The following is a 16674-nucleotide window of genomic DNA, read 5'->3' as shown; positions in this document are numbered from 1 at the left end:
ATTGTTTACTTTTACTTGAGCTATTATGCTGTCCTCACAAAACTGGCCCAGAGCTGGATTCAAATGGGCAAAGTATCCCTTTAAGTAAGATCGGACTGCAGGAGTATTCTTACACTGTAGTATTGCTTCTTTTACTTAAGCAAAAGATCTGAGTACTTCTACCACCACTGATTCTTGGATATGTTGAAGATGCTATAAAGAACTCTGAAGTGTTCTGGTATATGAACGTGTAACAATGTATAGGTTGTGTTGATTTAGTCTCCTGCAGCATGAAAATATCGTGTGTGCAGGTAAAGTAGGGCTGCCCAGTTATGGAAACGATCAGTTATTGATATCACGATTATTAACACGATTACTCAATGACTTTTGGAAAGACGTTGCATTTATTGAACTGAAAAAACAGTGAAATTCCCCTTAAAAATGCCGTTAAAAATATATTTAAATGTTTAAATAGTATTACATAATAAACACAAAATAAGAGCAAATGTTCTAGTGCTTTTCACAATTTTCTTAAACCACGAATGGATAATATACGAAATAAAATAAGCAAAATCATTTTCTTGATTACATTGTTTGTGATCAAAATCGTGCTTCATACTTGATTATTGTACAGCCGTAAGATGAAGAACATGTTTAAGGTGTCCTCACTTACGGTATTAATAAACACCCGTTGGCCAGTCAGAAATACTTTCTTTATCCCACAATACAGAAAGTGTTGCGTCTGTGCTCCTGATACCATCGAGCTTGGTGGATAGAAATGAATCACACTGTTACCAGGCGTTACCAGGCGTTCCCAGAACACATCCACTAGAGTCGATGGTGTGCAGATGTGTTGAAAGTGTTCTTTGTTAGAGTGCAGCGTAGCATTTCCCTGAGTCAGGTGGCGGTCAGCAGTGAAAAAGCGCTGCACGCCTCCCAGCACGCTACTGCCGTGGGCAAATGGAGCTGCCGCTGACTCATGGTTACTGTGTTATGACTCGGGTGAATAGGCCACTGCACTTCCTGTCACCCTGTTTAGATTGGCATCTGACTGATGTGAGAGAGCACAACAGCTCCAGCATGACTCGGGAGTTACGGTGTGCTGAGTCGCTGTGGTAACAACTTTATTCCTGTCCAGCAAAAAAAAAAAAAATCCTTGTCTCTCTTTTTCTGTTCTATTTTAAAATGAAGGTCTGTTGTAATTCAGTGATACTTTGACTTTACGGTAATCTAATGATGATGTACTTGGTTGGGGGATTAGGGGGATGGGTTTTTTGGTGCAAAATGTAAAAAAATGTTAGGCAGTTGTTGTATATTTGTAATTTTGCTATGAATATATAAAATGAAATATATACATACATTTACAAAATGTATACTATATACAGGAACTATTTAGAATGGAATGAGGGGTGGGAAAATAACAACCGTCGGCTTTCCTCGCGCTCCTTTTCGGACATATCGGACCTATTGTTGCTAACGCTGACTTTATAGCCATTTTTTTTTTTTTCTTCTTTTGGTGTGTTGCCACACAATTATTGTGCTGTATATTTTATTTTAATGTCTTTTCTTTGAAATAAAAAGTAAAGATAAAGAAATAATAAGCTTTCTAATCGACATACTCTCTTCAGAATTTACTTTAATAGTATGCAAGAAATCTACACTGGGCTGATAATGTTGATTAAAACTTAAGTATGTGTCGTTTTTATACCGTGCAGCTGTGTAACTACATGTCTGAACGACGTCCTCCATGTTTGTTTCTGTACCATGAAGCCGAGCTGGGGCTTCAGGGACCAGGCGTCTCTACAGACTGGCCTTTGTGATGTGGGACACCCCGATACATGCTCTTACTGGGCTTTGAAACGACTTGGTGCTCACCATGGCCTCTTTGATGCCTGGGCTCTCATTTGAATAGCATCTGCACATGGATTTGCATCCAATTTGTGTGCCGTGAGATCACCACCAGTGCCTTATCTTCTTATGAACTTGCGTCCTGCTCATGTTTAGACATTTGTCGGGACATATTTGTTTTTGTCCTCTCACCAAATATGGAAGAGCTATAACCACTGAAGCGGACGTGAAGTGTTTCTTGTGTGGGTAGAAGGCCCTTGGCAGTTTCTAGGTGTGAGAAAATTAAAATATGGCTATAGATTGGTGGGCGGCCTTAAGAGTACTTTGTTTTCAGCTGTGGAAGAAATACTCCGAGTGTTGAAGTAAAATATCAATACCACCATGTAAAAAGCCTTTAATCAGGAAGTATCATTATGAAAATCTACTTTAAAGGCAGGATTGGTGACTATTTTCAATATATAATACATTTTTTAAAATATATTGTTTGAAATGGTCTTTACACCCCGACAGCAATAAATAACTTCTGGGTTCTGAAAAAGGAGCGAAAAAGATCGGTCATGTGTAGCTAGTCCTGTAAAAACCTCCACCCATCCATGGGCTGCGCGTACTACCCCTCCCGTTTATGAGCCTGAGCTTAATGTACTGTACGCTGTCGCCTTGTTGCTAACAGTAGCCATGTTGGTTTTGGACACACGGTGTGATAATGACGGGTTTCCTAAGACGTGACGTAGTCCTCAGCGACGCAGCGGTACTGTGTGTGGCTCATAGCCCAGAGCTTTGCCTCGAATGCAGTGAAGCAAAGGTCAAAGGTGGTATAAAGTGGAAATAGTCTATGTGCATTACTTAAATGTATTTAGTTCCATCCACGACTGAATATACTACCCTCCCATCCTTTGGAAGGGATGTTTTAGAATGAGTTAGGCAAGATTACTTGAACTAGAAATCCTTGAGTTCCACCAAAACGTCTCTTGAAAGTTGTTGAAATTATGGTCCAGGCAAACGTGTGTGTGTGTGTGTGTGTGTGTGTGTGTGTGTTGGATCGAGCAAGCACTCGGGCAGCCGTGGATGTGGGCTTTAAAGAGCCGTGGCGCAACCAAGCTGTTTGTTTGTGGGTCTCCAGGCTTTTGTGGTTGTCATAGCAACTGCTCAGTGTTAGGTGCTCTGCAGCATTTTCACAGACGAGCCACTCTTTGTTAAATGAACTCGGCAGAGGAAAGACACACTACCACTCTTTGACTTCACACATACATACACACACACACACAAATATGCATCAAGTCCACAACAGAGTGAATATCAGTGGACCGATCATTTTGCACTTTATCACTGCTCCGCGCTCCAGCTGTGGAGAGTGTGTGTACGTGTTGAAGTGCTTTGCATGCGTGGATTTGTGCACAGCCTGTATGCAGACAGATTGTACGTGTGTCTCTGTGTTAACAGGTTCTTTTTTTCTTTGTACTTGTGTTCACGCTCCACAGTGCATTTGCTTCCACGCGCTCTCCCTCATGCACGCGTGTGCGCTAAAGCAGCAGCCAAGGCGATGGCTAAGTGGAATGAAAGACTGTGCTGAGTCGGCAGGTTGCATTAACTGCCTGTTTGAGTGCCTGGTTGGGTGGATGCTGCACCTGAGAGACTGTCGCACTCCATCATGACTGCAGGCTGGAGGAAACTACACTCAGCCACTTCTCTGGTGGGCCGGGGGAGGCGTGCGTGTGCGTGTGCGTGTGCGTGTGCGTGTGCGTGTGTGTGTGTGTGTGTGTGTGTGCGCTTTGTCATCTTGGGCTTTGGGAAACACTGGCATTTATCACAGTTTCGTGACAATAATTGACACTGAGTTGCAGCCCTAGTCTGAACTGAGACAGGGGGAACTACAAATGCAAAATGGAAAGGAAACAGCCAAGGCCGGAGCAAGGCATTATGGTTTTCTGGTTGCCCGTTAGTACCATCCTATATCTCAGGACCCCCTGAAGGGGATCTCTCTCTCCTTGGGGCACAAACGTCCACTTGAACTCGAGGATAGACTGATGATTGGGGAGGTGTGTGTCCTCATGTCTGTCCCATTCTTATCAGGGTTTGTCTCTGGACAGACATGGATGCCAACTGCAACTTGTCTGGTTGGCAGAGGCATACAACAGCAAGGGTGGTGTTTCTAGTTTTTTATTGCTATGGCATTATTGTAAATCAGATGCATGACATCTCTAATTTTGTGTGTGTATGTATGTGTGTGGGTGTGGGGGGTAGTCAGGCTGTACTCTCCTGTGAGCTTTAAAGGAAGGAGACAGTGGGGGATGAACAATGACCTTTGACCCTATTCAGCGCACTCCCCCTGCTATTTGGCAGGCCCTCAGACTCCTTTGCTTCCTGTGAGAGAGACAGAGAGACAGAGAAAGCTTCTTCTGGGCTCTAGCTGAGAGAGAGAGAGAGAGAGAGAGAGAGATTTGTCCAGCAGGTTAAGGAGGTAGAAAGGCCGTATTGTTCCGGTCCATGACTCACTCTTTGTATGCAGTGCTGTCTGTGCTGGAGGTGTTAATGTTGGGCTGGCCCTGGGGACGTCAGTCGTTTGTCCGCTTGTTTGCCTGTCTCAGGGTCAGGCGATTTTAATGACCGGTGGCCTCAGTGCCCCTTAAAATGCCCATGACAGAAATAGAATATTCTGGTTGACTGCAACTTGGGTGTTATTTTAAGTTTTGACCATCATTTTTATTGCTTATGACAGCCATCTGCATCCGGGCGAGAATCATGATCAGACAGGATGTAGAGTAGCCACCTGCGGAGCCAGATAAACTAGAGCACTTTATTTGGAGAAAAAACCGAAAGTGGAAAGCATGAAAAATGTTGCTACTTTCCCAGATCCAGACCTCTTTATTAGTGATGGGAACAATAGCTAAAACTACACAGACCACGATACAATTTCTTTGGAAAAAATCCAAAATAACCCTTAAACAAAAAAGTGTGGGTTTAAAAGCCCACATAAAAACATTTCGTAGAGTTGATTGCTTTTTTTTTGTGTAACTCGTCAATGTCACTTCTGTCCGCTGTGAGCCAAAGTAAGGGATTTGTAGCAGCCTCTTTCCAGCGCTTTCCTGGGAAAGGCAGCCTTTTGTGGTGAAAAGCAAAAAAGTGACCAGCCAAAAATGCGTTTTGAGCCCTATTGTGCCTCCTTTTTATGTGATGGAATGGTTTAGGTCTAAGTTCTCGGTGAGAAAATTGCACAAAGAAATGAATTTAATTGCTCACAAAATAGGCAGTGGAAACATGGTGATGTAGTGTCTTTCCCACTTTCACTGAAGCAGACGATAACCTAACATTGGTAATTAAAGAGGCATTGTACCATCACCGTGTGTCTCATGACCGACTGCAGTCCATGCTGCATCTCTCTTGTGGAATATTACAGAACAGGGATTTGTAAAACTGGATCATTCACTGGGTCATTCAGTTCATAAGTCAGCACTAATGACCTTTTGCAGTCAGCCGATGGCTCAAATTCACGTATCGGAGTTCACAAAAACTCAACCCTATGTCAAAGCTAACCATGGCTTTCTTTGCCCTAGTGAGCATGTCCACTGATTGTTCCGATTTGAAAAATTTGCAATCAAAATGCTGACGTTTGGGGGAAAGAGAATCAGTTTCTTTCCCTGTCTTCCCACCCGAGCCTTCATCAGGAATAGTATTTGTTCTGCCCTTTACCATCATTTACCCCGGATTTTGGATCACGCCTCTCTGCGAGTCACCTCCCACTCAACTGCTGAGATGGAATTAGTTTTTGAGTCCCTCTTCCTGCCAGATGCATGGAGCCAGAGCACAGCGGTCTGCAGAGCATCCAGACAGCAGCTTGGCCCGTCCTGCATCATGGCCGCTCCATTCACTCTGGCTCTTTTCCCCTCGGCTGTGCCTCCACACTGAAGGCAGCCGTTTTTGGATGAGTTCCTGTTTATTTTCAGCTGTAACTCACATCTGATATCTATATCAACTGACAGCACTGTCAAAAAATGCACACATCATCACATCTTTTTCAACATCTGCATTTTTCTAGCTTGTGATTTGAATTGAGGCATCAAGTTCTTCTGTAACGCTCTGTCCTTTTTCTGGCTCAGTCACGCTGCAGTAGGTGTTGGAAGTTTCAACAACTGTTTTCAGGTGAACTAAAGATTTATTATTGTCATGGCAACAGTGAAAAAGGTTGTAGGTTGTAAGGCTTGGAATAACAATGTGCACCATGTGTTCTCTCCTTCCTTTTGCTGTTAATCTTAATTAGAATTCATATTTGTGAAGATCTAGAGAAGGGGATTTATCTGTTTTGCTGAGGTGTAACTTCTAGGAATGTGTCTATTAAACATCTTTTTGTGAAGTTTATATTCCAGCAGAGGAGGGTGAACAACAACGTGATGGTTCAGCACCGCTAACGGGTTACAGTGGCCTCCTCTGTTGTACTCTGCAGAGGCTCCGTGGCTGTCTGGAGCGCTGGTGTAACAAATCATTTTCCTGTTTTATATGTGTGCTTTCTTGTGGCTACAAGACACAAGAAAGCATCTTAAATCTCCAGAACAGCCTCAAAAGTCTAGGTAGCAGAAGTCAATGAGAGAGGTTCTTCCGTTCCATATGGACCTGTTTACCATTGATACACGCAGGAGCTCTCCCTTCCTCCCCAGCTGCCCCTCCAGGGTGCCATTTCAAATCCAAGATCGCGCTCAGTTCAACTCGTCTGGTTAAACGTGATGCCCTACTCCACCGCACATCAGGAAATCATCTGGGAGTCTGAGAGGGAGTAAGGTGCTGTGGGTGTTAGCAGCTCTGTTTTCCTGGCACCAGAAACTCTTTCCGCCGACACTTTCTGGCCCCCACGAGCCTGAGTGAGACAGAGGCAGCAGAAATAGACATAACGGGAGAGAAACTGCACACTGGGATTTGCAGAAGCCCCTTCCCCCCCCAACCCCAACTCATCCAGACAGTTTTCGTTGTGTTGTGGCTGTGGGTGGCGTTGCAGTTTAATGTTGTGGGTTGGATTCTGAACAGAAATGTTTTTAACCCCCTTTTTGACCTCCTCTCGGCTTCCTGCTTTCATTGTGCTTTTTGGAGGAGGCGCCGGAAAGATACTTTCAAAGACATTTTTCTTGCAATTTATCTGCCCGTTTCTGGGGTTTCATCGAGACACAAGAGGCCCTCTGGTACTCTGAGCTGGAGACTCAGGCTTGAGAAACTGGCCACAGTGTTGAAAAGCGCCTTCCTGTGTCGGACGCTCTGCCAGCACTATCTGCCTTCCCCCTGTCTTCTAGGCTTGTCCGCCTGCCCCTGTGTTCGGATATGGCAGGGGCTCGCACACATGAGCTGGCTTGTTTCAGTAAAAGGATTGGACTAATATGGACCTGGCAGAGACGCAGGAAATATTTTCTAACTGAGGTTGATTAATGGAGTGGGGAGTGGACGAGGGGGGAGGCCTCGGAGCTGAGAGAGAGAGGTGGGGAAAGGAGCGAGGAGAGTGAGTTTTAAAATAGGAATACTCATATATATATATATATATATATATATATATATATATATATATATATATATATATATATATATATATGATATAATGGCTTTAAGGCTTTTTTTTTGTGTCATGATGCTGTTTTCTATCATCAGATTGTATTTACATGATGTGGTTTAGTACAGGCAGAAAAATGTTAAGCTCTTTTTGTAATGGTTAAAGACGGTTTATGTAGTTAATAGTGCAACAGCAAATGGTTGGTTACTCGAATAGTTCATAATCCAAAAACTCAAAACAATTTTTTTCTGTTTTTTACGTGTCATGCGGTCACATGTCATAATGATGGATCTGTTGACGTTAAGTTCTAATTTATTTTCATCAGACTCAGAAAAAAAACAAAAAAAAACAAATATATAATACAGTATAAGATATAATCTATATCGTATGCAAAAGATGTCACTGACATATAAACTTAGTTACTGTTAATCCATGGCCATATTAGTACCTCTCATCGGTTTTGCCGTTTTAAGTACCAAAATTCAGATTTGTCATTCGATATAATCTAGTTTGACAATACGGTACCAACTCAAGGTCTGCATGCTAACTTTTCCCAAAGCTTTCAACCTAATCACACGGTCTGTACAGGTCTTCATCATTACAGATTCCTGTCAATGCTATACTGATAAACCTATCCACGGAAAAGGCTACTAAGGGGACCTCGAATTGTAGTTGCCTTGCAAAACTATTTCCAACTTTAAAAGCAGATTGTGATGTAAAATTGTGAGACTTGTTGGGAAAAACACCTAGTCACAGAAAGCCGCTAAGCTTAGTACTAGACTGGAACAGAGGAAACAGCCAGCCTGGCTCTGTCAAAGCTAACAAAATCAACCTACCCTAGGGTGACCAGAAACATCCGGGACAGTCCCGAAATCCAAGCGGTTGTCCCGAATCCTGCCCTAAAATGGTCCTGTAAATTAGAGCCACGTCTCAAGAGCCGACTCTCGAGGAGGTCTAGGCTGACAGAACATTAAAACCTGTCCATGGCGATTGAGTCGTCCTGCAGCCAGCTCCGGTCAGCTGCTCATTGGGTTAGGGTTATAATGACACTTCATGATTTTAAAGATTTGTTCTTTATTTTTTCTGGTTTGCTTGACGGGTGCTATTAATAAATCCTTTTGGTGCGTAGTTAGGAGATTCATGTCCACCCAGCCCCATCTTGTCCCGAATTTGACCAATTCTCATCTGATCACCCTAACCCACGAAAACCTGTAAATATCACTAATGAACATGTTATATCTTGTTTGGTAAATCTATACAACAGCCAAACTGTAAGTGTGATTCTCTTTTTTTTCTTTTTTTTTTATGGACTAGATTATAAAATAAGATAACTGTCTGCTGGCTCTAACTTTATATTTAGTTCACACACATAATGTCCTCATCCAAATCTGTGCAAGAAAATGAATTAACTGTGTTTAAAAAAGTGTAACTGTTTAACTGTATTGTTAAATGAGTCTGGAAAAAGGCTATAAACAACAATAGTTGACTCTTCAGATATGTTGTTTGCTGAGCTTTGCATTCAGTGGTTGCCATGGGAATAAATGCTGCCATAATGACGCTGACTGGCAACTTTCCCTGAAATTGATGCAGAGCAGATTCCTCCGGCTCTTGACCCCTGTTGTTTTTACAACCCGCCTCAGATCTGGGAGGCTGAGACGAGAGAGAGAGAGAGCAGAGGGGAGAGGGGCTCTCATAATTTACGACACTCCATTTCCTCCCGCAGACAGACAGACAGACAGATGTTCTTTCACTTTGCTCCGTCACACGACATGCTGTACTGAAACTGAAACAGACTGTGTTTAAGTCACAGCAATGAGGATGATCTTCACTGGCACGTTGTTGATGAGCGGGACTAGGTCTCCATGGCTCTGGAGCAGACATTTTAACAGCTTAGAGATTCACAGCACATACGGCTCTGACACAAATTGTACAAGGACAGCACGATCACACATGGAGTGCACAGGGATCATATGACACACACTATACTGGACACAGCAAAGCACTGTCTACTGCAAACACTCGGTAGACTGCACGTTCTTAAGGCAGTGATGCCTATCCAAACACTTGCAGTAACACAACAACTGTTTGTAATGGACATCACACGGTGGGGGTCTATTTTGTTGTTCTGTTTATAATTAGGTTCCATCCTTTTTATGGGTAATGCAAGACAACGATACCGAGCGTTTTTTGTGGACGTTCCATACATTTAACAGCAATTGCTTACAACACCCGCCATTTTGCACCCAGCTTTCAACAATTATACAGATGGAAATCTACTGTGCACTTGGCAGAGGGACGGATTTCTCCACCAACAGGAGCCTCAGTAAACTGCACAGCAAGGCAGCTTCCAGACAACTAGAAAAAAACTTGTTACTTGTGTTCTTACTAGGGATTTCCTGATATTTCCTTTGATATTGGGTAATTCCAATACCAAAGCCGATCTCATACTTGTGTGTGTGTATATGTGTGTGTATGTGTGAGTGTGTATATATATGTGTGTGTGTGTGTGTATGTATGTATGTATGTATGTATGTATGTATGTATGTATGTGTGTGTGTGTGTGTGTGTGTGTGTGTGTGTGTGTGTGTGTGTGTGTGTGTGTGTGTGTGTGTGTGTGTGTGTGTGTGTGTGTGTGTGTGTGTGTGTGTGTGTGTGTGTGTGTGTGTGTGTGTGTGTGTGTGTGTGTGTGTGTGTGTGTGTGTGTGTGTGTGTGTGTGTGTGTGTATATATGTATATATATGTATATATATATATAGCTCATTCAGTAGGCCACCAAAACAATTCCTTATAATGTGCTGAGTTACAAAGACAAACTAGAGTCGTGTGTAAATGAATGAACTAGATGTTCTGTCACTGTCTACCTACTGCGGGTAATTAGTAAGCTTCTCATTTCTAGAAGATTTTTCAGCCATAGCTAGCTTGCTAATTAAGCTAACTTTAGCTCTCTGGGTTGGTTGACAACACTAACTTTAAAATGTTGCCCTAGGACTTTTTTTTACACAAGAAGCCTGTAAAAAGAGGCCTAAATATTGACCCCATGGCTAGATACATAATGTGCTAAAAGACTGAGGCTAGATGTCCTAGGCAAAACGTTGGTACCTCTCCAGTCAACAATCCATGTATAAAAATAAAATAAATTGTATAATAAACCTTCAGATTATGCTAAGCAATATATCCCTATGAGGCTAGATATCATCCTTGAATTTGGATATTGAAATATGGCATAATTGTTATCTTTTCCTGGTTTTAAAGGCTGCATTACAGTAAAGTGATGTCATTTTCCATCCTATCTGTGATGTCTGCTCATGCAGTGATCAGCAGCTGCACCTAGTGGACCGGTAACTCGGTATCGTGACCTGCCAAGAGCCCCAGAACACCTGAAGGGCCTGGGAGTGTTGACCAAAACACAGCCAGCGGGTCATGTGACGGTGCAGGTGGCTGCCAGCCTGTGTGCTGCTGCCAAGCTGCACAGTGACCCAGGGAGTTAGAGGAGCTGCAGGAGGGCCGGCTAATTCCTTTCAGGAGGAGGCCTGTCGCCCAGAGCAGACAAACTTACCCTCCGTCCAACACATTTAACAAGCTAACATTCCTCCTGTGAACTTTCTGTCGATTTCACCACTGTGCTCTTTGCAGGGCTGACTCAAAGCCCTAAGACAATTTCAAATGTCTGGTCCTGGTAAAGCTGCACTAAGGAGGATTTTTAGGTAAAAATGTCCTCATTTTATCACCTTAAAACACCAGTCCCATTACCCCTTTGTTACCTTCTATCTGAAATGGTGGTATTAGGAGGTCACATTGGCTGTATGCACTTTGCTGATGTCACATTAACAAGATGTAAGCTTGCTAAAGGTCAAGGTTTCTAGTTACCTCTTTCTGCCATTTGAGGAAATTTGCAAAATTCCCTTACAGCACTTTGAGTTTCCCTTTCTGTCATTGTTGTAAGGTGTTTGTGTTAAGTTAAGCAGTGGGAAAGTGAACCATAAAAGGGAAGAGAAAGAACAGGGACTGACATTAAGAATTACATCCTGGACCAAAAAAAGAAGACAACATTGTGAGAACCTGAAGCCGCGGAGCCAGAAACAACCTTGCCGTAACACTTTGATTACATTATACAGAACTCCCGTTAGCTGCTGAAACCACAGCCCTGCCTCAACACTTTAAAATCTTTGGCACGCCTCTAAAGAGTCTATTGATTTGGAGTAATTGAAATATCTTAGTGCCTGTTGAAGCTTGACTTAAATCATGCTTAGCTTCGGAGGGGCTCAGGGCGTGTGTCTGCCGGTTGCCCATGAATCTTTGGTTCTGGTCTTTTTCTGTCAGTTTTACCCTTGGAGATAAAGCACCATATAATCTGGCCGTCTCCCTCCACATCTTCTGTAGTATCCCTTGGCTTTTTCATTGGTTGAAATCCCCACCGCATGGCAGCAAACTCGCACACATCTGAAACCCGGCTCTCGAGTTTATTGATAGCCGTCTAAACCTCGTGCCACCCCATTTTTAAGAGTGACCTCATCGCGGAAGTTCCACGAGTGCTCCAGAGCAGCTCACCAGTGACTTTTAAGTGGCTTTTGTTCCCCCGTCAGTTGAATGCAGGCCAGTAAAAGACAGTGCAGGCTTTCATAAAGGCCTGGCTGTGCTCCTGCAGGTCCTCCTTCGGCTCTCTGTGGAAACATGGTGCCTGGTGTTTGGGCCCTGGGTGTAATTAACCCGGAGACTCATAAAGAGGCGTTCACAGCGGGGTGCATGGCGGGTCCACTCGTCATTGCCAGCTCCTGTTGGGCGGCTGAGCTCCTGCTCCAGATGTTTTCCGTTAGTATCTTTGCGTGCCAGCAATGCCAGAGAACCCAACGGCCTGCTACACCTACTGTACACAGTATACAATGCCCCAGTGTGAAGAGAGTGCAGTACACAAGCTTGTCAGCAGCACAGGGAAAGGTTGTCATGACAGGGTGGGAGTGTGTGAATACACCAACAGGAAACACATGTATTAGTCAATAGATGTGGTTCAGCTACAAAACAACATTCACCCAGCTGGTACTGATTTAGCGTTTCAATCACAGACACATTGAACGCGGATTTGAGCTGTGAGCATGGCCCTGTGGACGGCCATCTGCTTGTCTGTTGGCCAGTCAGTACACCACTTTGGTCCATGCTAAAATATCTTGTCTTCCTATTGGATGGATTGGCACATGCCAATCCATTCGTCCTCTGAGAGCCATGGAAGTGAGTACATACTCATTTCCATGGCTCTGAGAACAAATCCCACTGACTTGAGGGATCCGCTCCCAGTTCATCTAGCACCACCACGAGGATGACATTTGCGGTTGTGAGTTAAGATCTCAGCAACTATACAACGAGACTTGGATTAGTTGTTATAACTTTTGATTAACTTTTCCTCTAGCGCTATGATCAGTTTGAATTTCTCCCATAAGAAGAAGGCATACCTTTTTATAGATAGTTATAAACAGGCCTAAAATACACACACACACACACACACACACACGCTCAAGACCCATACAGCACAAAAGGGAGAGATGTCTGTCCGCCCATTGACAGGCACCCTGAGCAGTTGGGGGTTTGGTGCCTTGCTCACGGCCTTGGCAGTGCCCAGGAGTTGAACTGGTTTTGGTCTACAGAGTGTTTACTTGAACCAGCGACCCGTTGGTTCCCAAGCCAGGTCCCTACGGACTGAGCCGTGGCAGCCCCCCAATACTTTGCTTTATGATCAAATACCTGCCTCAGCTGTACTTTATATTTATGGCTTATTAGCACATCTTGTCATGCTAACACGCTAAACCAAGATGGTAAACATGGTAAACATTATACCTGATAAACTCTTGCATTGACATTGAAATGTGGTCATGTTGCTATGGCCTACGCTGGTTTTAGCATTTAGCTGGACGCAGCGCTGTGTTGAAGTACAGCCTCTCAGAGCAGCTATCAAGGCTGTAGACGCTTCATTTTGGACAGCACGGGAGGCTTACACCTTTTATCTTCCAGTAGTAAAACCTCTCACTTCTTCATACAGCGACCTGCTGCCTTCATGTTATTCCGACTCAGATATAATCCTGCCTCTGATGATGTTAGCCCTGCAGGGTTTAAGGCCCTGGACGGGTGCCATTATCAACAGGTTGTAAAATAGTGTGAATTCAATAACTGCGGTATGAACAAACTTAAAGAGACTCGGGTCGCTTTCCCAGCAGCTGCTGCACACACACACACACACACACACACAGTATGTAACCATTTGTCTGAGTGCTGTGACTGATGGATGTTGTTCTCCCTCTCCTCCGTCCCGTAGACATTCACAGCTTGGTGTAACTCTCACCTGAGGAAAGCAGGAACGCAGATCGAGAACATCGAGGAGGACTTCCGGGACGGGCTGAAACTCATGCTGCTGCTGGAGGTCATCTCAGGTAACCAGCGTTTTACTTAATAGGATTACCTGAAGGACAACCGTTGGCATGGACGGCGCTGTCACATGCCGAGTTCGGGGCGGTCTTAAAGGAATAGTCTGATATTTTTGAGAAATGTGCTTTTTTTGCTTCCTTGCTGAAAGTCAGAAGAAAAGATTGATATCACTGTCGTGTCTTAGATCGGTATCAGTCCTCTTCAATTTTTAGCATTTGATTATTTGTTTTCTTTTTCCTTCAATACTGTAATATCTGCATCCTCAAATTGGCTACATGTCCGCTAGTCGCTGGCCAATTTATGAAGCGGTACTCTCTTTATCTCAGCTGAGAGCGGAGAACTGTTAACCCTTGTGTTGTCTTCCCGTCAAAATTGAAAATCAACAAATTTGTTGACTCTTTTTATTGATGTTTTAAAAATGTTCTCACATTTTTATCCCTTTTTTTCAACACTTTTGATGCATTTTTTTTCAATGAAGTTTTCAAAACTAAGTAACACTTATTTATTAACTTCAATTTTAAAGTTATTTTTTGGAATTTATGGTCAATAAACCTCATTTATAGGAAATTATACCTATTGTTTGAGTTAGAAAAGCAGATATGTTGAATTATTTAGACTCTAATTAAAGGAATGGATGTTGATGGATAATCACAGACTGGAATGGTTCAACTGTTACTCAATACTATTTCAAAAGCACTTGAACAATTTATTTTCAAATGCTAAAAATTGAATAAGACACCCCAAAATTAATGAAAGTAGAGATTTGTACTTGCCAAAGAGCGTTGTGTGGAATCAATCATGTTATTTTGGGTAGTTAAAAAGAACATTGATAAAGGAAAACGGGTCAGTTTGACCTGAAGGCAACGTGAGGGTTAAGTCCCTGAGCTGTGTGGTTGTACTGCAGCAGTCTGGTGGTGATCGGGCGAGTTCCTGCCGGTAGAAATAGTGCGGCCGTGCGTGATGTCACTGCGCTCTGGTGAGGTGTGGCCCTGGCTGAGTCTGGATCAGAAGCTTTAAATATTCACTTTTGATTCGTACCAAAGCATTTGAAGCACCAAAAAATAAGATTCAGGACAGCTGTTCAATCTTCTAAGCAAAGTCTTAGCAAGTATTTCCCAAAATATCAAACTATCTCTTTAAAACGCCAAGAAGTAAAGTCGGAACACTTGTTTGTTTTGTTTTTTGTTTTGAGGAGAGCTATGCTCCAGTATTTTCTGCAACCTTATCTCCTCGCCATGATTACCCTTTCATTTTAGGTTTTCTTCCAGCACCATCTGTGATTTATTTTAAACGTGATTGCTTTGTGAAAGCGCCAGACATACCCATCCTCGTCTATCTTCCTGCCATCTCGTGTTTCCCTATGTAGGCGAGCGCTTGGCCAAACCCGAGAGAGGCAAGATGAGAGTGCACAAGATCTCCAACGTCAACAAAGCGCTGGACTTCATCACCGGCAAAGGAGTGAAGCTGGTGTCTATCGGAGCAGAGGGTGAGTGATGTCAGAGAAGATTAAGATTAGGGATTTCTTCACAAAGCAACCGTCTCTCAGTGTATTTACATCTCCGACTGTCACCTATCGATTTTAATTAGGCTATCAGCCAAATCAATAGCTACCATTCTGCCTGTTATTCTGTGAATAGGTATGTAGGCCTACGATGTGGTCTCTGGCCCTCTCTCTCTCTCGTTACCATAGCAGTGCTGCTGGCTGCTGTGCAGTCTAATGGCATCCTTAGTCCGGATAGTTCCCTCGGAGGTTGTGCTTCGCAGTGCATTTTCTGAGAGTGATCTTAAGGATCAGCAATTCCTTCAGGGGCTGAGGCTGCTCATTGTTCAGCACAAATAACTTGGGGATGCCCATCCTCCCCCAACGGACAGTAAGCAACTCTTTAGCCGAGTAAACTTTCTCTCTCTCTCTCTCTTCCTCTTGCTATCTAACCATCTCCCTCTTTCACAACAACACACACGTCTCTGGCATCTTCCACGGTTGACAGACTTTGAACACGTGTTGCAAACAGTGTTGGGAGGGTTTGGAAATATAACATGTGAAAATAATTCAAATGTTCTAGTAGTGTAACTATTTAATTACTTTATCAATGTCATGTAACGTGATTATTTTTCAAAATTCAGCTTTCCGTGGCCACAGTGGCAACCCTCAGCTTGTGAGGCAGCCGAACTGTGAGACTCGTGGCGCTGCAAACTCAAACGTATTATTATTATTATTATTATTATCCCACATATAGCCTAGCATTTCCCAGAAATATTCAGACTTTGCCCCCAATGTAATCATGAACATTTTAATAGCTAGCTAGACTATCTGTCAAATCAGAGTTTTCTCTTGGAACGACTAAAGCTTTTGAACGGACACATGTTCCACCAAAACAAGTTCCTTCTCGAGGTTATTTTGCAGCGGCACCGTGGCTCCGTCCGGCGCTTGAGGTCAAAGAAATGCCAATAAACCAGATAAGCATGATTTTCTCCCATCCTGGAATGCTGTGTGGACGAGCCAGACCCTCCTCCGCAGCGCTGTGGAGGAAGGTCCGGCAAAGCGAGACTAGTTGACAACTAATCAATGCCACGCAGGGTGTCTGTCACTGTCTGACACAAACATGTTGAAATAAATCCAAGTAAGGAAAATGTTTTAATAACGCCTGAGGTGGAACTGAAAAACCAGCTGACTCGTGCATAATCCTGCTACATCTTCATGGAACGTGGATCGATAAGGTAATGATTGCACAGATTCTAGCTAATGGTTCTCCCCCTGCCTGCTCTGTGCTGCAGTCTGGGTTTGAATCTCTCTCTCTATCTCATCAAGTTGTTGTTTTTGTTAATTAGGTTTTTTAAACGATTCTAACATCTTATTTTTGCAAAACGAGTAAAAACAAATCTGCCAGTGCATTAATCAATCTAACCAGTTT

At 43.3% G+C, this 16674-nt stretch overlaps 1 protein-coding gene across 3 annotated transcripts in view; it reads left to right on the top strand.

The window, feature by feature from the left end:
• Positions 1-16674, top strand: part of actn1 (actinin, alpha 1) — a 61793-nt gene that overhangs the window by 12578 nt on the left and 32541 nt on the right. For all 3 annotated transcript variants that reach the window (XM_034857581.1, XM_034857580.1, XM_034857582.1), the window contains exons 2-3: positions 13653-13767; positions 15129-15248. In XM_034857581.1, coding sequence (XP_034713472.1) covers positions 13653-13767; positions 15129-15248 — 235 coding nt within the window. The remainder of the gene's footprint in view (positions 1-13652; positions 13768-15128; positions 15249-16674) is intronic.

The sequence above is a fragment of the Etheostoma cragini genome, chromosome 20, assembly GCF_013103735.1.
Source record: "Etheostoma cragini isolate CJK2018 chromosome 20, CSU_Ecrag_1.0, whole genome shotgun sequence".
In the NCBI taxonomy this organism is placed as follows: domain Eukaryota; kingdom Metazoa; phylum Chordata; class Actinopteri; order Perciformes; family Percidae; genus Etheostoma; species Etheostoma cragini.
The sequence above is the reverse complement of the archived record's forward strand: the minus strand, read 5'-3'. Positions and strand labels throughout refer to the sequence as shown.